The 23,245-nt window shown below is 35.1% G+C and overlaps 1 protein-coding gene across 1 annotated transcript in view; it reads left to right on the top strand.

The window, feature by feature from the left end:
* Window positions 1-23,245, top strand: part of CEP350 (centrosomal protein 350) — a 139,700-nt gene that overhangs the window by 63,486 nt on the left and 52,969 nt on the right. Inside the window, exons 23-28 of the mRNA XM_070043864.1 lie at window positions 1,798-1,994; window positions 2,603-2,787; window positions 3,331-3,418; window positions 10,773-10,919; window positions 12,537-12,694; window positions 20,628-20,827. Of these exons, the coding sequence (XP_069899965.1) occupies window positions 1,798-1,994; window positions 2,603-2,787; window positions 3,331-3,418; window positions 10,773-10,919; window positions 12,537-12,694; window positions 20,628-20,827 (975 nt within the window). The remainder of the gene's footprint in view (window positions 1-1,797; window positions 1,995-2,602; window positions 2,788-3,330; window positions 3,419-10,772; window positions 10,920-12,536; window positions 12,695-20,627; window positions 20,828-23,245) is intronic.

The raw sequence follows: 23,245 nt of genomic DNA, 5'->3' as shown, positions 1-23,245 counted from the left end.
GTTGGTACCTAGAAGTTGGGGTGATGCTATAACAATTACTAGAAGTGTGGCAGTTGCTTTGGAACTGGATGACGAGTAAAGGATAGAAGAGTTTTGAGGTTCATGCAAGAAAAAGCCTACACTGCCTTGCAGAGATTGTTGGTCATTAAAGGTGATTCCGATGAAGTCCAATAAAGGTGGAAATGAGGAACATGTTATTGGAAACTGGAAATGAGGAACATGTTATTGGAAACTGGAGGATAGGCAGTCCTTGTTATAAAGTGGCAAAGAACTTGACTGAACTTGTTCTAGTGTTTTGTGGAAAGTGGAAGTTAAAAGTGGTGACCTTGGATATTTAGCTGAGGAGACTGCTAAGTAAAATGTTGAAGGCATAGCCTAGTTTCTTCTTACTGCTTATAGTAAAATGTGAGAGAAGAAATAAACTGAAGGAATTATTAAGCAAAAAGAAACCAGAATTTGAAGATTTGGAAAATTCTCAGCCTATCCATATTGTAAAAAATGAGAAAGTGAGTTCTGGAGAGAACACCAAGGGTGTAACTGGACAGTTACTTCCTAAAGACATTACCCATGGATTTAATCAGCCATCTCAGCATGTTCAGCAGAAGCCAGGCACAGAGATGGGGTTAGACTAGCAGAGACACAGCCAGTTTGGACCAAAGGGCAAGAGACAGGATGAAATATAGGAAACCTTTCAGACTTCTGGGATTCTGTGGGATGGGACAATAGAGCTATCCAGCTGTGAACACGCCTATCTTTCAAGAAAGCTAAGGTGGCTAGAATTCATGGGGCAACCAAAATCCAAAGAAATTAAAACATTGAAAAACTCGTATGAAGAGGAAAACGGGAAAATCTAGGTCACTTTGGTTTGGCAATGATTTCTTAGGTACAACACCAAAAGTACAATCCATGAAGGAGGAAATTGATAAGGTACACTTTGTTAAAAATTAAAAACTTCTGCTCTGTAAGAGACATTATTAAGAGAATGAAAAGCCACAGACTGTTAGAAAATATTTGTAAATCACATTGGATAAAAGACTTACATCCAGAGTGTATAAAGGACTTTTAAAACTCATCAGGAAAATCAGCAACCCAATTAAAAAATGCGCAAAAGAGCTGAACAGACACACTTCGTTGAAGAAAATATACAAATGGCAGATAGACATGGGAAAGGTCTTCAATATCATATATTTATAGGGAAGTGAAAATTAAAATCTCAACGAGAGGGCTTCCCTGGTGGCGCAGTGGTTGAGAGTCCGCCTGCTGATGCAGGGGACAGGGGTTCGTGCCCCGGTCCGGGAAGATCCCACATGCCGCGGAGCGGCTGGGCCCGTGAGTCATGGCCACTGAGCCTGTGCGTCCGGAGCCCGTGCTCCACAACGGGAGAGGCCACAACAGTGAGAGGCCCGCGTACCGCAAAAAAAAAGAAAAAAAAAAATCTCAATGAGATACTATAACTTGCCTGTTGGAATAGCTAAAATCCAAAATAACAACAAATTGGTGGCAAGGATGCTGAGCAGCAGGAACTTGAATTCATCACTGATGAGAATGCAAAATGGCACAGCGCCGCTGGAAGACATTTACACAGCGTTTTACAATGACCCAGCAATCACATGCCTAGGTATTTGCCCAAGTGATCTGAAAACTTATGTCCACACAAAAATCTATATGCAAATATTTGTGGCATTATTATTCATAATTGCTAAAAAAAATTGGAAGCTATTCAGGGCTACTAATTGAATATCTACTGAAAACTGTTATAATGATAAAATCTACTTGCTCCATATTCTTTTATTATAGATTCAACCTCTGTTGCAACAGAATATTCCCTGAAATTTGATGAATCCATGACAGAAGATGAAATAGAAGAAAGATCATTTCGATCTTTACTACCTTCTGAGAGTCATCGCAGATTTAACATGGAAAAGAAAAGAGGCCATCATGATGACTCTGATGAAGAAACTTCCCCAGAAAAGACTACACTGTCCTCTGCCAAGGTGTGTTTCAGTTTACCTGTGGAGATACTTCATAAATAGTTGTGGATGTGTTCTCTCAAAGGTATGAGGAATTATTTTGTACTTGAACTCAGTTGTCAGCTACCAGAATGATTTTCCTGAGATATCAATTTTATGTTATATTTTTGGTATAGATTCTGGCTTTGCTTCCCTTATAAAGTAGCTTACAAATTATTCCTTGGAATGATATGTAAGGCTTTTGAGGATCTGAGCCAAAGTTATGTCTAGCTTTTTCACTTACTTCACCCTTACAACACTGTATTCCATTTAAAAATTTTCATTTATATCTTTCTTCTTATTAAATTGTAAGCCTTTTGAATAACAGGGGCAAATTCGTACCCAGTTTTACACCCCTGGGACAATACCTAGCTTACAGTAGTTGTTTGTTAAAATTTTATTGGGTGAATAAATTAGCAGATGAATGTTACTGGCTTTCACATGCTTTTTTTTTTGAAGAATGTTCTTTTACGTGGTTGGCAGCCTTTTTATATACATAATTATTTTTATAAGTGCATACCTCTTTTAATGAAGTTAATTAAGTTCCAGAAGGTTTAGATGGTGATAAACACGACATAAACTCTCTAACTCAGGAGCTGAGCATGCCATTCTCAGGAGGACAAGACAGCTTTTCTAAATTTACTATGGAGATGGTTAGACAGTATATGAAAGAAGAGGAAATGAGAGCAGCTCACCAGTCTTCACTCCTGCGTCTCCGTGAAAAGGCCTTGAAGGAGAAAACTAAAGCTGAATTAGCCTGGCTAGAGCATCAGAAAAAGTAAGCTCTTTCAGTGAACATAGTTTTGACTGTTCGATTTCTCCTTTCATGAAAAGGAAGTGCCTTGTTTTCAGTGAACATAGTTTTGACTGTTCGATTTCTCCTTTCATGAAAAGGAAATGCCTTGTTTTTAGAGATGTTTTTGTTTCCTCATCTAATTTAATTTGATCAACCCAGTTTCTCAAGCTAGAAATACAGCAGTCATCCTTGAATCATGTTGCTTTCAAGACATCCTAAACATATAACATTTTCTTTGCATTTCTCTTTTATCACTTAACTGACTCTTATATTGTTATTTTATACTTAATTCCTTTACTATGTTATAAATTTCTCAAAGCTATTTTATCTTTAAAGGACATAGTCTAGGGTTTGCATGTATCATATATCCAATAAAATATTTGTTGGGTTAGGAGTTGCTGCATGCGGCAACTGTTTTCCACATTTGAAAATGCTAAATGGGTTAGAGATTTGTTAGTGGTTGAGAATTCTTGACAGTAGAATAGAAATTCAATCTAATCTTTGTCTCAATGGGAATAATTGCAGACATCTACGAGATAAAGGAGAAGATGATAAAATGCCCCCACTCCGAAAGAAACAACGTGGTTTGCTCTTAAGGTTGCAGCAAGAAAAGGTATGTTAGGAAAAACACTCCTTTAAGAGAACGTAAGGTGACAAGTTAGATTGTGGAATCTATTATTTTGCCTGATCTTTTTCTTACTATCACATTAAAGGAGATTTAGTTGATATTTACCACTGTTGATACCTACTACTATAATTACAGGAGTTGCTTAGTGGCCTATTGTATTTCTCCTAAATTAAGGTTGTGTTTCACTGCTAACTGAATACAATATAGAGTAAGACCTTCTGCCTTCATTTACTATGTAAAATAAAGTTGTGCTTTGATATGCATATTTTTAAAATTAAGATGTTTGTGAGTCTAATTGGATTAATTTTTTAGTTACTGTTTCCCCAAACAGATTTTCAAGACATATGAATTACAAATTGACAAATATTTTGGCTTAATGGACTCAGAAAGACGTGGCATCTGTATCCTGGAGAGGCAGCATGGTGTAGTGGTTAAGAATTCAGGCTCTAGAGTCAGACTGCCTAGATTAAAATCCCAAACCTTCCAATTATTAGTTTTATAATCTTAGAAAGTTACTTAACTTCTCTTTTCCTCAGTTTCCTTATTTATAAACCAAGCATAATAATGATAACATACTTTGTAGGGTTGTTAAGAGGAATAAATGAGTTAATACATATAATAACTTAGAACAAACCTTGGCACAAAGGTAAGTGCTCAATAAATGTTAGTTGTTATTATTTGAATTCCAGCTTCGTCTGTTGCAAATGCGTATTCATGGTCAAGTTTAAGTAACTCTCTGAGACTTAGTTTCCTTATCTGTTGGAGTGAGATTTTATTTCATATGGTGGTTGTGAGGATTAAATGAGGTAACATATGTAAAATCTGTTTCACGTTGCCTGGTAAGTATTTAATAGATTCTAGTTTTCTTTTCCTTTATTGACCTGTTTTCAGGTACTAGCTACTGTGTTGGATGATCTGTGAACTTAATCATTTGAGTTATATATTGGAATATTACTTAATATTTTTTTTAAAACTTTGTCCTAAGAGGAACTCCCTGGCAGTCCAGTGGTTAGGACTCGGTGCTTTCAGTGCCGGGGCCCGGGTTCAATCCCTGGTTGGGGAACTAAGATCCCACAAGCTGCGTGGCATGGCCGAAAAGTAAAAATGAAAAATAAACAAAATTTGTCTTTGATTTTTCAGTAGATTTACTATGATTTGCTTAGGTGTGGTTTCTTTTGCACTGATACTATTTAGAGTTGCAGAGCTTCTTGAATCTGTTGTTTGTAGTATTTCATCAGTTTTTGAAAATTATCTCTTCAGGTGTTGCTTTTGTCCTATTCTCTCATTCCTTTCCTTCAGAAGCTCCAAGTAGACAAACGTTAGACCTTTGGACAATATACCACGTCTCTGTTCTGCTATGTTTTGTTTTTTGTTTTGTTTTTGTTTTGTTTGGGGTTTTTTTTGCAGTTTGTGGGCCTCTCACCATTGTGGCCTCTCCCGTTGCGGAGCACAGGCTCCGGACGCACAGGCTCAGCGGCCATGGCTCACGGGCCCAGCTGCTCCACGGCATGTGGGATCTTCCCGGACCGGGGCACGAAGCCGCGTCCCCTGCATCGGCAGGCGGACTCTCAACCACTGCGCCACCAGGGAAGCCCCTGTTTTGTTTTAATGTCATTCTTTAAAACAGTAAAACAACCACGGCAACAACATCATCAACTACAACAAAAAACCACTGTGCTTCTGTTTAGAAAGTTTTTATTGACCTGTCTTTGAATTCGTTATAGCTTCTGCACCGTGATGTGTACTGTTAAATCTATCCAGTGAGTTCTTAATTTGATTTCTTTTTTAGTTCTATAATATCTGTTTCGTTCTTTTTTATAGATTTTAATTCTTGTTGAAATTCTCTACCTTTTCATCTGTTTTTTGACCTTTTTCTGTTACTTTTTGAACACATTATTCATAGTTATTTTAACTTCCTTATCTGCTAACTCTATCATTTGGACATCTTTGTGTCCGCTACTATTGTCTGTTTATATTTTTTATTATCACAGGACCCTTTTTCTTAAGATGCCTAGTAATTTTTTTTATTGAATGCTGGACACTGTGTATAAATAACTGCAAAGGCTCCAGATGATGTTATCTTCCCCTAGAGAGGATTTATCCTTTTCTCTTCTATGCAGTTAGTGTGGTCAGCTGTTCACTTTATTCCACTCAGGGGCTGAGCTGGGTTGGCATTGGGTTGCGGACTTGGTAAACCTCAGTCTAACACTGAGTTGTGACCCCAAAGGGATTTCCGTTGAAAACCAGGTTAACCGTTTTTACCAGCACAAGAGGCTGTTGGGGATTTCTGCTCTTCTGTTGAGAGGTTTCTGGCTTAATTCCTTAGCCTTTTTGCCTATGCTGCTTTAGAATTGGTGGATGTTTTGAGGTGAAGACAGAGTTTGAAGGCGGAAGTCTTAAGACTTAAGTTTAAGACTTAACTGTCTTGGGTCTTCAGTTTTTGTCACTGCAGTTCTCTGTAGCTGGTGGGAGTGTTAACTGGTGTAACGACTTTCAGAGCAGTTTGACTATAACTAGGTAAATTGAAGACACAATTTATGACTCAGCATTTCTATGTGTTGGTAAATATCCTAGAGAAGCTTTTACAGTATATAGGGAGAAGTGGAAACTATTTCTTCAGTAAGAGAATAGCTGAACCAGGGCATATTTCTGCAAGAAAATATAACACTGCAGGAAAAAAGAATGCATTAAAATAAGAACTGTTTAATAATGATAATGTTCTGTATCTCTGCTATCCAATACAGTAGCTACTAGCCACATGTAGCTTTTGTTAAAAAAAATTATTTATTTATTTTGGCTGTGCTGGGTCTTAGTTGTGGCACGCGGGATCTTTTTAGTTGTGGCATGTGAACTCTTAGCGGCGGCATGCATGTGGGATCTCGTTCCCTGACCAGGGATGGAACTCGGCCCCCTGCATTGGGAGCGTGGAGTCTTACCCACTGGACCACTAGGCAAGTCCCCACATGTAGCTTTTGAGTACTTAAAATGTGGCTAGTGCAACCAAGAAACTGAAATTTTAATTTCACTTAAAATTAATCTCAATTTAAATAGCTACATGTAGCTGTTGACTACTGTATTGAACAGGACAGCAGTAGGTCTTATCAAAGATCCTAATATTGGGACTATCCTGGCAGTCCAGTGGTTAAGACCCCACGCTTCCACTGCAGGGGGCACAGGTTTGATCCCTGGTTGGGGAACTAAGAATCCCTCATGCCATGCAGTGAGGTGAAAAGTTTTTTTAAAAATTATAATATTAGTTATTACAGAAAAACAAGATGCAAAAGAATATGTACAATATGATACCATTCTTGTAAATTTTTAAAAGTCACCAATTAGTAATATATGTTCCATGGAATCACTCATGCATCAAAAGTACACAGCACATGTAGGGATGATATACTTCTGGAGAGGAAAATGGAAAAAGAGATTGGGGTAGAGTTTAGGTTTCTCTCTAATGAATTAATTTTGAAACAGATTTGAAACAAATGTGCAAACTGTTCAATCCCAGTGGTGGGGGTTCGAGTGACTAATTTTTCTGCATGCTATGTTTATAGGAGGCCAGAATGCTTTTTAAGTAAATGTGCAAAAAGTATTCTTTGATCCAACTAGCTGTTACAGACCAGGGTTCTTAGCCTCCTTAATCAGTAGAAATTGATCAGAGGCCAGACAAGAAATTCAGGCAAGGCTTTATTGGGGCCCCTGCTGTAGCAGGGGGGAGTGAGAACAAACAATAGGTTCCCTTGCTTGCTTGCTGCTTTCGGAGGGCTGGCGAGTTGGTTCCTTATGTGGGGTGAGGGTAGGGGTGTGTCCAGGGGTCGGGCGGGAGGGGTGGCGTAGGTGGTTTGCCCACCCCTTAGGTGGTGCTGTGTGCAGGGGACATGTGCAGCACCCTGCTTTTGCTCCAGGCTCTTCAAAAGTGGCAGTTGGTTATTTTGGTTTCTTTGTATCTTTTGGGTCCAGAGTTTGCCCTAGCATGCAAGCAGTTATTTTTGGTCCCATATAGTTTCTTTGTATTTATAGCTTAAGGAGAGGTGTCCGGGTGCAAGCTTTGCAGCATTGTAGCAAAGGTTCCCAGGTCCCAGGCCTGTCTCACAGCTACCCCTAGAAAATTGCCCTGTAGGAGTAAAAGCACCAGAGTGTGAGGATGTAGGTACTGAGATACTTACTGCAGTTGTATCAGTAGGGATTATTTTGACATGTAGTGAGATGGCTGTGAGGAATTTGGCCACATATCTTTGCACAGCTGTATCCAACAGGAACATATTTTCCTTATTCTTTTTTTTTTTGAGATGAAATTCACATAAAATAACCGTTTTTAAATGAATATACCATTAACCATTTTATTTATTTATTTATTTTTAAAATATTTATTTAGGCTGTGTTGGGTCTTAGTTGCAGCATGTGGGCTTCTTAGTTGCGGCATGCAGGCTCTTAGTTGTAGCATGCATGTGGGATCTAGTTCCCTGACCAGGGATTGAATCCGGGCCTGCTGCATTGGGAGCACGGAGTCCTACCCACTGAACCACCAGGGAAATCCCACCATTAACCATTTTAAAGTGAACAGTTTACTTGTACAACCTTATGGCTTATTCTTAAGAGAGATGCAAACACTTTCCCCTTAGAACCCCTTGAAAAAAATCTTTTCTTTCTTCTAAGCTTGGATTGGGTGAAATTATACATTAATTGGTTTAGAAACTCAGGCCTAAGCTAGTAGCAGTTTTCAAAAGGTGTTCTGTAGAGCTCTGGGGATTCCTGAGACCCTTTCATGGGTCAGGGAGATCAAAACTATTTTCATAAGGATAGTGAGATGTGAATTTGCCCTTTTTTGTGTTGACATTTGCACTAAATGGTGCAAAAACAATGGTGGTAAAACCGCTGGTGCCTTAGCACAGATCAGGGCAGGGGCACGAAACTGCTAGTAGTCATTATATCTTCCACTGCCACATACCTGCAGCGAAAAAAATCTAGTTCTACTAAAGAATGTCCTGATTAAGTAGTAAAAATTATTAATTTTATTGTGTTGACTTCTGAGTACTTGTTGTTTTCATATTCTCCGTGACAGGAATGGGAAGCCCACAATTAAGCACTTTTCCTAGATACCAGAGGAAGGTGATTAACTCATGGGAAAGCATTTGTGTAGTTTGAATTGCAAACTGAGCTAGCCAGATATTTTTCATGGAATACCATTTTTACTCGAAAGAGTTATTCAGAGACAAACTGTGTTTGTTCAGACTAGGGTATTTGACAGTCATTTTCTCAGAAATGAACAAAGTGTGCTTGTCACTTCAAAGAAGGCAACTGACAGTGTTTGTTGCCAATGATAAGGTTCAAACTTTCAAGCAAATGTCAGAATTTTGAAAAATTTCTGTCTACCACCTAATACTAAAGAAGTTTTTTCGAGATCACAGTGATATTAATAAATGTGATTTGGGGGGATTGCATAATGAAATATGTGAACATTTGGAAGATCTGCATAACTGAGTGAACTAAACATTTTCCAAATGAGCAATGCATGGTATTTAAAAAAATCAAGCCACGGAGATGGGGAGGGATAAATTAGTAGTATGGGATTGACAGATACAAACTACTATACATAAAATAGATAAGCAACAAAGATTTACTGTATAGCATAGGGAACTATATTCAATATCTTGTAATAACCTGTAATGGAAAATAAGCTGAAAAAAAAATTAGTGTATAACTGAATCACTTTGCTGTACACCTGAGACTAACACAGTATTATAAATCAACTATGCTTCAATTAAAAAAAAAAACCCAAACCAAAAAAAAAAAAAAACCAAGCCAGACAGTAAAGAGATGTGCAAACATCTACATACTATTTTCACTAATTTTGTTTGTTTTGAAAATTATAGTTATTTTCTTCAAAATGTGAATAAATGCCATTGTACACTCATGAGAGAATGAGAGTGAAAAGGCAAATAATGTCTTGTCTTAGTATTATGAAGATAGTTTGACCCTGAGAGTCTCCAGAAGAAGAAGCTTCAGGGTCTTTGGACCATACTTCGAGAACTGGTGCTTGAGAGGAATTCATACACGTGCCCAAGTAGACAAAAAGTATAAGGCTGTTGATTATAGTATTGTTTGTAATAGTAGACAACAACCTTATCTAACCATAGAGGTAATAGATACATGAAATCTGTATACCTCCAGTGTAAATTTATGCAGCATTTAGGGGCAAATCAACATGGAGACATATAAAAGCAATGTTTAGTAAATAAAGCAAGATTGAAAAAATATATGTATGATATAACTTATAAAATATTTTAAAACATACAAACCAAACAGTATATATTTTTTTGCAGGTAAGTACAAATATTTGTAGAAGAATTTTAAAAGGATGTATACCATGGAAGGATATATACCATGATAGTGGTTACCTCTAGGGAGTTGGAGCAGGGACTTGTAGACTGGTGTTATCTGTAATCTTTTATTTCTTTATGAAATTAAAGACTAAGAGAAAATATGACAGTATTAACAACTGTTAATTTGGGATTTTGGAATTAGATGTTTATTGTGCACTTTTCTGCATTTTCAGATAGTTTAAAAGATCTCTTTTTAAAATTTAAATAAATTGTAACAAGTTATTAATATCTTTATTATGCTTACTTTATTGACAAGAAAACGGATTACAACAAATTTACGAAAAAAATGGACAGTCTGTTAAATTTTATTATTAACAGTGAAGTGTATCATTTTTTGCCCACTATTAGCAAAAGAAAACAGTAATATTCTGTGTGGAGAGAGTTTGGTGCAATGTAGTCTTAAATGTTTCTGGTGGCATTTTATGTGGAGAAAATTCTTTTCTGAAAGCAATTTTAGAAACTATTCTAAGGGCCATAAAATCATTCATTCTCTTTGACTTGTTTGTCCTACTTTTTGGAATCTCTCCTAAAGAACTAATCCATAGTATGAAACAATTTATAGGCATTAAAGCACTATTCGGAATGGAGTTTAGCAATAGAATAATGATTACATTAATTAGTTTACTTGATAGGCAGTTATTAAATAAATGTAAAGACTAAATGGCACTATGGAAAAATATAAAGGGGTATGTTAAGTTTTAAAAAGGGATATGAAATTATCAGTCTGTTGTAATTATAATTGAATTAAGGAATCATGTTAAATTATTTTAGAGTGATGGAGTTATGTGACTTTTTTCTTTCTCCACTGCTTAAAAATTTTTCAGTATTATTTTTATCTTGAAATGCTGTATGTATTTATTTTTGATATATGTGATGATTGGATTTTCTTTTTAAAATATTATTTTGGACTTGTCTCCTCCAAATTTCAATCCCTCGCCTAACTCTTTAAACTTTAGGCAGAAATTAAACGTCTTCAGGAAGCCAATAAGGCAGCTCGGAAGGAAAGACAGCTGATTCTTAAACAGCAGGAGGAGATAGAAAGGATCCGACAGACCACCATAAAACTTCAGGAGAAGTTGAAGTCTGCAGGGGAGAATAAATTGGTAAATTACATGAAATTATTATTAATTTGTTTTCTGCCTCATGTTGCTTGCTAATAACTAACTCTACCTCATCTTCTAATGTGGTGGGTGTGTTCATTCTAGCACTGTGATACAGTAATGCACCAGGATAAAGTTCTATGTACGGTGCCTTTATGTAAAGTGAGTCTTTTTTTTACTCTCATGGGATATTCAAGTTTTGAAAGGGACATGTAGGTCATATATTAGTTTAAAAATGTTTTCCATTTATAAATTCAGTTGGGACAGAGAGCCTTGTTTTTGCTTATCAATCCAAATATCAATATCAATATATATTCCTCAGAATTAATGGGAATATATTCAATCCAAATATATTCCTCAGAATTAATGGGAGGAATTAATTATTTTTGCTCTTTACATAATACTTTTGTCAGCTCTCTAATGCCTAATATAATGATACAAGGTTCAAAGGAAATATTCAGACAAAAACAAAATTTGGACCTATTCTGAAATACTGTAAAGTGTCAATATAGTGTTGGAAAACTCAGCCTATATAGCAATACAGTTAAATAAATCTCTTAATATTCACTGCTTTGATTTTTAAAATACACTTTAAATTTTGAAACAGTCTCAGATTTATAGAAAATTTCAAACACAGTGCAAAGGGCTTTGATTTTCTCAGTCGAGAGTTACCTTGCCAACAAATTAATATTGACACATTAGTTTTCATTATCTCTTTAATCTCTTTCAGTCTGGAAAAGTTCTTGACTCTCATGACCTTCACACTTTGGAAGATTACATGCCAGATATTTTGTAGAATGGTCCTCAAGTTGGGTTTGTCTGATCTTTCCTCATAATTAGATTCAGGTTGTGCATCTTTGGCAGGAATATCACGGAAGTGATGCTGTGTTGTTCTCTGCATTCAATCAGGTGGCACCTGATTTTGATTTATCTCATTACTGATGATGTTAACTCGAACACTTGATTAAGGTGGCATCTACCATACTTCACTGTATAGTTACTCTCTTTCTCTTTGTAATTAATAAGTGCATTGCATGAAGGTATTTCGAAGCTACATACATTGCTGTTCTTCGTCAAAGTTAAATTTATTCTTTTATTTATATCAGTATGAACTCACGGATTCGTGTTTTACTCAGCATTATAATCTGTTACTATCATCATTTGTTTTGATGCTCACTTTTTCTCAAATTGGGCCATTAGGAGCCTCTTCAAGCAGGTTTCTGTGTCCTTTTGACATGTACCCATCAGTCTTTGAGCACTTTCATGTTTTCTGGAACAAGATGTTTCAGGGTCATCTTTTACTTTCCCTGCCTCTGCCTTGGAATCAGCTGTTTCTCCAAGGAGGCTAGTTATTTAGAAATCAAGATCTGGTGCTAAGCATGCTCACTGCTATTCAGGTTTTGTTGCTCCTAAGCAACAAATCTAGGGACTATATAAGTACATGTATATACATTTTACTTGTGTGATATAATTTTGTCCTTTAAGTAATACCTTAATTTCAGCTATTTTACAAATACTGTTTTGAAGATAAATTAATTTTGAAATGACAGTGTTTAAATCAGTTTGAGATCTTAAATTCCAGTATAATTATAATACTTTACTACCCCCTATTGTTTGCAGGACTCTCATAGTGATGATGATACAAAGGATAATAAGGCAACCAGTCCTGCTCCAACTGACTTGGAGACCCGCAGTCCTTCCCCCATTTCAATCTCCAGCAGTGAAACTAGCAGCATTATGCAGAAACTGAAGAAAATGAGAAGCCGCATGGATGAAAAGTAATTCATTTAAAAAAAATATCTCCTATTTACACTGAAAGTAGTAGCAACAAATAATATTTTTAATGTATTTCATTAGATTAGATTGATACAACATAAAATTTTATGGATTCAGTTGCATTTTAGCAGAGTTATTAAGTCATCCTAGGAGTCAGTTAACTGTAGACCTTATTTATAAAACAAATTTTCTTGATCTTAAATAGAGACAGGTTTCTTATTTTAAAAACCAAAGTAGTATTTGCACATATACCCGTGACAGCGTTTTCTCCTTTCTTTTATTAAAAGTTATGAGTAAGTGTGAAATTTTTACCTTTTCTGAAATCTGAGGACATATCCACTGACTTGAGGGAGCAATTTAATGGTATATCTTGAGATCTCATCCTGTGACTCTGACAACTGTGAGGCTTACTCAAGTAGAAGAGTGAAATTTTAAACTTGTGAGTGGGTCTGAATTGCTCGATTAAAACCAGAAAGTCTGAAATTCTCCTGGGATGTTGAATGATTTGGCAGTCTACCATTCTTCTAAAACATTTCTAAGCGTTATTTTTTGAAGACTCTTTTAAAGAAAGCTACTCTTACTTAGATATAGCTCAATTATGTGTCAGCTTTGACCGTACCAAGTGACATTTACATGAGAGTTTACTCCTTTGCGTGTACATTTGATTAAATACGCTTATAAAGTAGCTGCTTGTGGACTATTTTCTACCTTTTTTAAGTATAGAAGAGAGGTCCATTAAAATTTTTGTTGACTGCTCTTTTATTTTAAGTTAGCAATTTGAACTGCAGATTAAACTTAAGTTGTATCTTGATATCCTTTGGCAGTATACTGCCCATCACCAAATTTAATAATACTCTATGTTTATATGTGACATCAACCTATGATTTAGTTATTTTCTGAACAGTCAAGCAGTTGTAAGTCAAACCTTACTTTCTATAGGTACAGTGTTGTACACTGGCACTTCATTGCTTAATTGAAATTGCACTTCAGTAACTTAAAATTGGCCTTTGATAACTTAAAAATACCTAAATAGATTATGAAGATAATTTTAAATAATAAATAGAAATTTTTAAAATAAAAAATATAAGGGGGTGAAAACTGAATAGTTAGAAATGTGTAAGTGTACCTTTTGTATGATTTCCATGGGATAGACCAATTAAGACTCTTCAAATAGGAATTCTTTTTTACTTCCTGATAAAAATTTCCAGTAGCCAGTGTGAGACATACTGGATTGCTCCAGGGATCTTTGAATTCAGAATAATCTATCTCATAAATTTTTATAACTGATTTGGCATTTTATATCTGCCTCTAAATGCCTTTGGATCATAAATGTTGGAGGAAGGACAGCTTCAAGGGAAATTTCTTCATCGATTCCTTGCTTGTCTATACCAGTAAAATCTTCATTGCTGGTCTCTATGAATAATATTCCAATAATTTTAATCACATCCATGGAAGGAATTGCTAATCCTATTCTGTTTGTGAGATTAGTCAGTTTATGTGGTGTTTATTTGAGATTTGGTTAAAACTTTAAAAACCCTAAATAACAAGTTAAAGGTTGAATTTATTGACTTTGTTCTAAGTTTTGTTATTTATTTTCTCAGAGCCCAAAATACTAAAGACCTAGAATTTTTTTTATCATTGCTCTACCTTCCTTTGTCAACTACTGCAGTAAACTTTTGAGAAAAGGCCTTGAAGCATTCAGTGACTTACTGATTTGTTGTTTGAAGCAATGCAGTTGTGTTTGTGGTAGGGCTGGGGTAAGAACAGTAGTTGCAGAGAAATTAGTTTTAATGTTTGGAAGATGATGCTGAAATTTGAGGATGAAGTGGAGTATTTTCCAAAATTAGCAGTGCATTAAAAACGGAGATCACTGTTAATTTTTTTTGATCTCCAGAACAAAGCGCAGTTGGTCCTTGAGCAGCGTGGGGGTTGTGTTAGCAATGTTGCCCTTCCGCATAGATGAAAATCTGCCTAAAACTTGCGTAGTCGGCCCTCCATAATCGTGGTTCCTCTATGTATGTGGTTCTTCTGTATCTGTAGTTCTATATCTGCGGATTCGGCCAACCACAGATCATGCAGTACTGCAGTATTTGCTACTGAAGAATATTCACATGTAAGTGGACCTATGCATTTCAAACCCACTCACTGTTCAGGGATCCACTGTAATGTGAAAACTAATTTTTGAATACCATTCAGGTTACCAAAGCTTCAGAGTTACTTCTCTTTCAACAATGTTGGAATGTCACCTCAGTAGAGTGAGTTAATTTTGTAGTCATTTGCTACAGTAGATAACTAATAAAATTATTTGAGCCTTTGCTACTAGGCACTATTTGTTTTGTAGATTAGAAAAGGCCATCTTCTAAGAGATTACTATTTTACTAATATAAAACACTTGTCAGAAAATAGTCACCCTTCTCAATAAGTTTAGCTAACTTTGGGAGGAACTTTTTCATATATATTACTGTTTATTGTTAACTCTCTGAACTTTGATTCTATGATAAATATTTTTCTGAAGTGGTCAAACTATTCTTGGCTCCAGTGAAAGATTTCCTTCTTTAATGTTTCACTGAGACAACAATGCCTTTGTTAAAGTTTGTATTTCTAATCTATGGCTTTTCTTTTTTTTTAAATAAATAAATAAATTTATTTATTTATTTATTTTTGGCTGAGTTGGGTCTTGTTGCTGTGCGCGGGCTTTCTCTAGTTGCGACCAGCGGGGGCTACTCTTCGTTGCAGTGCACGGACTTCTTGTTGCAGAGGCTTCTCTTGTTGTGGTGGACAGGCTCTAGGTGTGTGGGCTTCAGTAGTTGTGTCTCGCAGGCTCTAGAGCGCAGGCTCAGAAGTTGTGGCACACGGGCTTAGTTGCTCCGCAGCTTGTGGGATCTTCCCGGACCAGTGCTCGAACCCGTGTCCCCTGCATTGGCAAGCAGATTCTTAACCACTGCACCACCAGGGAAGCCCCTCTATGGCTTTTCTTGACCTGTGTACTGAGTTGACATTTTAGAAATAATTTCCATTTCTATAGTTAAGAGCAAAAGAAATTTAAACTATGAAAGAGGTTAGTAATAATGAAAATATGTTTGCAAAAGCCACAGACTGACTAGCCCTCAGTTTTTTGGTAATTATTGGTAAATGAAATCTGAGTTTTGTTTACTACTGTGAGGGGCATTATTTACAGTATAAAGCTGTGAAACAGATATTCAGGGGAAAAAACATACAGTTGACTCTTCCTGTTAATTTGCCAATTCTGTTTTAGGAAAATTATTTACTGAGCAAATGAAACACTGAAGGAATGGTGTTTATCTTCTTCTTTAAGTGTTAAAATAGGATACAGTGCGTTTTTTTCTTTCATTTGTTAATAGCAGCTTGTTCTTCTGTATTATTTATTAATTATATACTTATTCCCTCAGCAATTATTTTTTGGGAAATGTGTGAATATAGTAGGTTCTGAGCGATAAGAAGATGAATCAAACATAAACCCTGCCCTTGAAAAGCTTATAGTATAGGTGGAAAAAAGAAGAAATATCAGGTTCCTTTAGTGAAGTATATAAAAATCTATTGCTAAGGAAGCTCAGAAGAGGAAGAAATTTTTACTGAAAAGAGTATATATATCAAGGAAATTTTCTTGATGAGTGTTCAGAGTTAAATACTTTGCATTTGCAAGTGAAGGCTTTTGCTATTCCATTAAAGAAGACGTTTTTATTAAAATTTTAAACAATGTATTAAATATCATTGCCTTAAATTAGAAATATAGTTTTCTTAGAGAAGGTTCTAGACTAAGTGTAGTGGATGAATAAATCCTGATAGTCGGATAGTGTGCTTTTTTTTTTTCTTCCTAGATTAGGGATGATGTACCTGTATTATTTAATTTATTTAAGTATATGCAGATTATTAAACAATTTAATAGATTTTGCTGTAGGAAAAATAGACTGTATTTTCTTTTAGGTCAGTACTATCCATATGCTCATTTATCTTCCTTTTTGAATATCATTTAAAATGCTTAAGTACTTAAAAGAATTGATCCATTTTATAATTAAAAGCACTAGTTTTCATTTTTACTTGTGACAGTATAGAGTTAAAGAATTGTTTAGATCCAGAAAGAATTTTAAAATAATTTAAGATATTAAGTTTTTATTTTGTTTAACATCTTTCATAATCAAATGATTTTAGAACTGGAAGTTCTATTTAAAATTTAGATCATAATTTTGCTTAAAAAGTGTGAGGAAGTACTTAAATGAAGAAGGAATCATAAAATGTTGGAACTAGTCGGTCCTTAGGGAGGTCATCTAGTATAGTCCCTTGGTTCTACAGGAAGAAATTGAGGCCTGCAGAGATTAAGTGCCTTGTCCCAGGTCAGGTAGCATAATGGCAGAGCTAGAAGAACTAGAACCCTACTCTCTCGACTTCAGTCAGCTAAAGTGAAAACTGAGTTAGCACATCTGCTTCCAACCTTGTAGTTTTTTTAAATAACTGCATTGATGACTTAAAGGTATCTCAGTAGAAATTGACCCTTCAAAATAGTATTTGTTGAAACTGGCAAGGTGCTCAGTGCCTGATTACTACGGTTGAATAGCTGCATAGCTAAAGTTTAGAGTGTAAAATTTTGACTTTAAAAGTGTATTACTTACTTTTGAATTTCTAAAGGTTAAACATTATAGGAACATAATTATTTCCATACTAGATTAAATCTATCATATGTCTCATCCTAGTCCAGTGTTCTGTAACTGTCAGAGGCCTTGTTGGGGAATGCCTTGATAATAGCCATAAAGTGTATTAGTAACATTTTCTATTAATAGTCATTTATGTTTCCATCATTCACAAATTTTGTTTATTTCTTACTTGTGCAGCATCTTGAAGGATTGTTAACTCTAGTGTTAAGTGCTACTGCTTCTTTTATCTCAATTTTATACAACTTTTAAGAGACACTTGAATTCTAGAATGTATGTATATTAAATAAGGAACGTGTGTTTCTGGGATGAAGTTCCAACTTTAAGTTAAACTTTTCTTACACTATCTCTTAAACCATTTTCTTTTTTTTTTTTTTTTAGCCATTTCTTTTGTTGTTCATTTCTAACCTAGAGCTTTTGAATATGCTTAATCTTTGTAAATGGAAAGTAAATAATTAGTATTTGTTCTAATAGAGAAAATTATTATCCTCTATATTGGGTTGGACAAAAAAATTTAATATGTATTTTTTTTACAGTTTATTTCACATCTTCCAATGTTCTACTTTTTGTACTAGGTCATGCATGCATTTAGCAGTTATATACTTGAGAGGGTGGGTGATACTTGAATGTTATGAATAGATTTTTTTGGACCTTTTCCAAGTACATTTGTTTTTGCATAATTGGCATCAAAATAAGTTTATTATACATTCATAAAGAATGGCAAGGAAGATTGAAGTGTCTTATTGAAACTTGGCAAAATTGCACAAAAACTTCAGTGCAGAAAATCAAGGCAATCCAGATATGATAGAGAGAGAGAGGGAGGGAGGGAGAGAGGGAAAGGAAGAGATAGAGCGAGTATGTAACTGAACAGAGGGAAGGTGAAATATTAAGTTGTATGTGGAGAAACAGACGCTGAAATCATCTGTTATCTAAAGATATACATGTAGTCAAGATTCTACATACTTTTTAAAATTCAAATGAATGACTGGATTCATACCTAGATTTTCTCACTTCTTTGACTTACTGGTATTATTCCTTGCCCTTCCAAGGCAATAAATGTTGCCTTGATCTACAGGTTATTGTTGTGTGCATGTGAACAGGAGCATGCTCTGTCAAAGAGAATTAACCTTTCCAAACCTTTTATTAGACTTATTTATCCTTTCATATATACAGTGGTCTATTTACTATTAAAAAAAGAGAGAAACAATTGGTTTTTTCCTACTTTTATAAGTTTAACATATGGAATTTCTTCTTACTTTTAACTTTATTGATTGAATTGTCCACAGCATGATTTTTTTTTTTTTTTTTTTACTACTGGTAGTGTTTATTGGAACTAGCTTAGTTTATTCTTAATTATGCATCCTGGTTTTTTATAGAATGGGTATTGTATTTCAGTATTATTATTTAAGTGGGCCTTTGTTAAATATAAAGCAAGATACCTCCAGTAGGTCCTGTTGACAGTAAGTTTTATGTTGTAGATGTGAACAAGGTATTTTTACTATAAATTGACTTTTTAAACTATATAACTATATTCAAGCTTAGATTATAATGGTAAGGTTAAATAAGGCAAATGTACTGCTTTTTAAATTTAAATTCAAGCTTAAAATACATGACAAGGTACAGATATAAAAACTACTCGTTGAGAATTACATATGTATATACAATTGCTGATATGCTAGGTTCATGCCCATAATTGTTGTACTCTGTGTTAAAGCTTATGAGAAAACTTAGTTAGCTTCACACTCTACTTCTCATTACTTTACTCACAAACAAATAAATTTACCTGAAAGTATACGTGATGTTTAAGCAGGAACTGAGAAGAAAGGCACGTATATTCAGAAATCTTTGGTAAGATCTATAAAAGTATATGTTTTATATGTCACACAAAGTATAACACTTGCTTTAACTGAGTAGCTTATAATGTTATTCAGGAAGCATATTAAAAAGTTCTGCACTCAGCTCTTATGCTTTCCCTTTTTCATTCTTTCTGCCTCTTGATCTCTTGGTTTTAAAATCTTCCTCCTTATTTTGTAGACACTGCTCTCCTGTTCACTACTTCTTCTCTGTCTTTACGTCTCATCACTGGGCCTCTCTCAGTGTCTGTTTTCCCAACCTTCATCCCAAATTCCAGCTGTATATCTACAACCAGTTGGTCAGGTAACTTTGCACCTTTTTCAGTGCACTCTTTGATAGAGCATGCTCTTTTTGTTTGTTTTTATTGCTTTTTTTTCTTTCTTTTTTTTTCTAACAGCCTAGGGGCCTCTTGTCAAATGTCCCATAGATTTTACCTTTTTGTTTCCACATTAATTTGACATGCTGATTGTTTAAGAAGTGGAGTGATAGTTCTTGTGCTTTTTATTAAGTGTTTGTTGGATATGTGAATGTATTTTTGTTGATTAGCTACCACTACAGATCTAACACTTACAATATGAGCAGCCCACCTTTCATTTAGCTGTGGCGTCTACATTTGAGGAGAGCAAATAGTAGCTTTTTAACTACTCAAATAACTTCCTAAATCAGTTATGTCCCCTAACCCTTTGGAGCTAAGATATACTAGGCTGTTTAATTCTAGAGATTGGGTTAAATTGAGAAGTTTGAGGCATTTGGTGCATCCTTTTACTCAAGTAAATAAATAGTCATGTTTTATACATAAGGCATCTGACTGTGGTTCTCAGTGTTCTCTCCATGAAAAACAGGTAGACTGTCACCTGACACTGCATTTCCCAGGTAGTGAAAACCAAACTTACTATACCTGAAGCAAAACCAGACTGAATTTGAATATAAAAATCAAAAAGGGACATGAACAGGTTTTTTGTTTGCTTGCTTGTTTGGGATTTTGGGGGTTGTTGTTTTTGTTGTTGTTTTGGTCTTCGTTGTTTTGAGTTTGTGTGTTTTCTGGTCTTAGCCTTCAGAATAAATTCCTTGTATCTTCTGTTATGAAAAAGAATCACCTATGAAGAATGAATACATTAAGTACTATCAGTCATGGTTAGCCAAATATTCTGAAGATTTTTTTTCCTGAAATTACCCCACAGTTTTTCCTTTGCTAAATTTCCAAATAATTAATTACAAGTAAAATAAATAAATTCTCTTACTTGCCGAATACTATCACTTACCAAAGCTCGTATTATCTCAAACTTTTTTCAGAGGAATACTATGAATGTCCTGTTTTATACAACTTTTTGATAACGTAATGAGTAATAAAGCTCTCAAAGTGATTTCTGCCTATAGATTTGTTCTCTCACTGTTTTTCATGGTGTAACCATAGGTTTCTGACAAAGCGAGAGCAAAAACTAATGCAAAGGCGCCAACATGCGGAGGAGCTACTAGAGTGGAAGAGACGTTTAGATGCAGAGGAAGCAGAAATTCGTCAAATGGAAAAACAAGCTTTGGCTGCCTGGGACAAAGAATTGATGAAACCTAAAACTCCTAAGAAAGAACTGGAGGACCAGAGAGCAGAACAGAAAGGTAATAAAGACTAACTATTCAGACTACATACTAAAAGTCTAATGTAACTGAAAGATTTACTTAATTATTTTAAAAAATGGTGAATGATTAAGGGTGAAGAAGGTGATACAACTATGAATGCTACAGGTATTGAAAAGATAAGAGAATACTGTGAATACCTTTATGCTAATATACTTGAAAACTTAGAAGAAATGGGTAAATTCTATGAAATGGAAATGGGTTGTTCTAGGACCACGTGGGGTTTAACACCAACTAAAAATTGATAATGTGGTGAATTACTTAAACAGATTAAAGGAGAAAAATTACATGATATCTCAGTGGATTCAGAAAAATCACTTGATAAAATCCAAAAAAGCCTTTGGAATAAAACAAATAAATCTCACATCAAATTAGCAATAGAAGGGGACTTTCTTTACCCAGTATAGGATATCTATTATTGAAAACAAAAAACCAAACCTGCAGCAGACTTCATACTTAATAATAAAACATAGAAAGTTTTCCCTTTGAATTTGGAAATTAGACAAAAAGATGCTTATTTTCACTTACGGAGTGAAAGGAAGAAGCAAAACTCATTATCTTATTGAGAAGAGCAGATGAGAAGGCTATGCACATAGAAAATCCAGCATTTGCATGTCAGTTATTAGAATTAGTGAGTTTAGCAAGGTTGTGGATATAAAATCCATAAACAAAACTCAATTGCATGTCTGTAGATAAGCAGAAATTGGTTAGAAAAATCTAATTATTAAAAGATGCCATTTATAAATTTAACAATAAGTATTGAAGATCTTTACGGAGAAAAATTTATAATTTTATTAGGAGACCAAATTTTTTATTAGGAGACTAATTTTATTAGAGAAGACCAAAATAAATAGAACTTTACCATATTCACAGATAGCTTCAGTGTCATAAAGATGTTAATTCTCTCTGAACTTACTGGTAGGTTCAAGACAATTTAAATCAGAAACCTGGCAAGATTTCTTTGTAGGGTTTGACAGGCTCATTTTAAAATTTATATGAGGGCTTCCCTGGTGGTACAGTGGTTAAGAATCCGCCTGCCAGTGTAAGGAACACGGGTTCGAGCCCTGGTCCGGGAAGATCCCACATGCCTGCAGCAGCTAAGCCCGTGAGCCACAACTCCTGAAGCCCACGCACCGCAACCAAGAGTAGCACCCACTCACTGCAACTAGAGAAAGCCCGTGCGCAGAAACGAAGACTCAATACAGCCAAAAATAAATAAATAAGTAAATTTATTAAAATAAATAAAAATAAAATAAAATTTATATGAAAGAGCAAAGGACCAAAAAGCAGAGACATTCCTAAAGAAGAACCACAAAATGCAGGAACTTACCAGTTTCAACACCTCTAAGAGTATAATAATTAAGACAATATGATATTTGTTATCAGAGACAAATAGATTATGAAACAAATAGCTCAAAAAAGATCTGTGCATATATGGAAAGTTGACTTCTGACACAGGTAACTTAGGAGACTAGTGAATAAAGGAGGGACTCTCCAATAAATTTTGTGTGAGGTAAAAATAAAGTTGGGTCCCTACATGACAGTATAAAAAGATCGATCTCAAGGAGGGAGAAAGGTGTAAATGTGAAATTTAAACTATAAAACTTATAGAGACATATAAGAGAATATCTTTATGACATCAGGGGGAGGGAAAGATTTCTTTAACGTTATGCAAGACAAAAATCATAAAGGGAAAGATTGATAAATTTCACTTTAATAAATTAAGAATTTCTGTTCATTAATACATATAAAGAAAGTAAAACAAAATAAGATACTTGCAATACATATGAGTGACAAAGGAATAGTATAAGAATATGTAAGCAACTGCTATGAATCAATAATAAAATGACAACCACATTAAAAAAAACAGGCAAAAGAGCAAATGGTTCACAAATAAGAAACTCCAGTCAGTAAACATATGAAAAGGTGTTCAACTTCATTAGTAATCAGAGCATATAAACCATAAAGACATACCATTGCATGCCTGTGTTCACTTCCTAGGGCTGCCATAACAAATTACCACAAATTTGGTGGCTTAAAACTTTTTTTTATTCTCTCGCTTCTGGAGGCCAGAAGTACAAAATCAAGGCTTTGGCAGGACTGTGTGCTCCCTCTGAAGGGTCAAGAAGACAGTTCTTTCCTTCCTTCTTCCAGCTTCTGGTGGTATGCTGTAGGCATTCCTCGTGTCTGCTTAACTAAGTCTCACACAGTCTTCTCTTACATGTCTGTCCTTCTCTTTTGTCTCACAAGGAAACCTGTCATTGAATTTAGGGCCTACCCAGATAATCCAGGATGATCTCATCAGGAGATCCTTAACTTAATTACATCCGCAGACCTTTTTTCCAAATAAGATGATATTCACAGGTTTTGGGGGTTGAGACATGGACACATCTTTTGGGG

This window comes from Globicephala melas, chromosome 1, assembly GCF_963455315.2.
Source record: "Globicephala melas chromosome 1, mGloMel1.2, whole genome shotgun sequence".
Taxonomy (NCBI): Eukaryota; Metazoa; Chordata; class Mammalia; order Artiodactyla; family Delphinidae; genus Globicephala; species Globicephala melas.
This window is presented reverse-complemented; position numbering and strand designations above follow the sequence as displayed.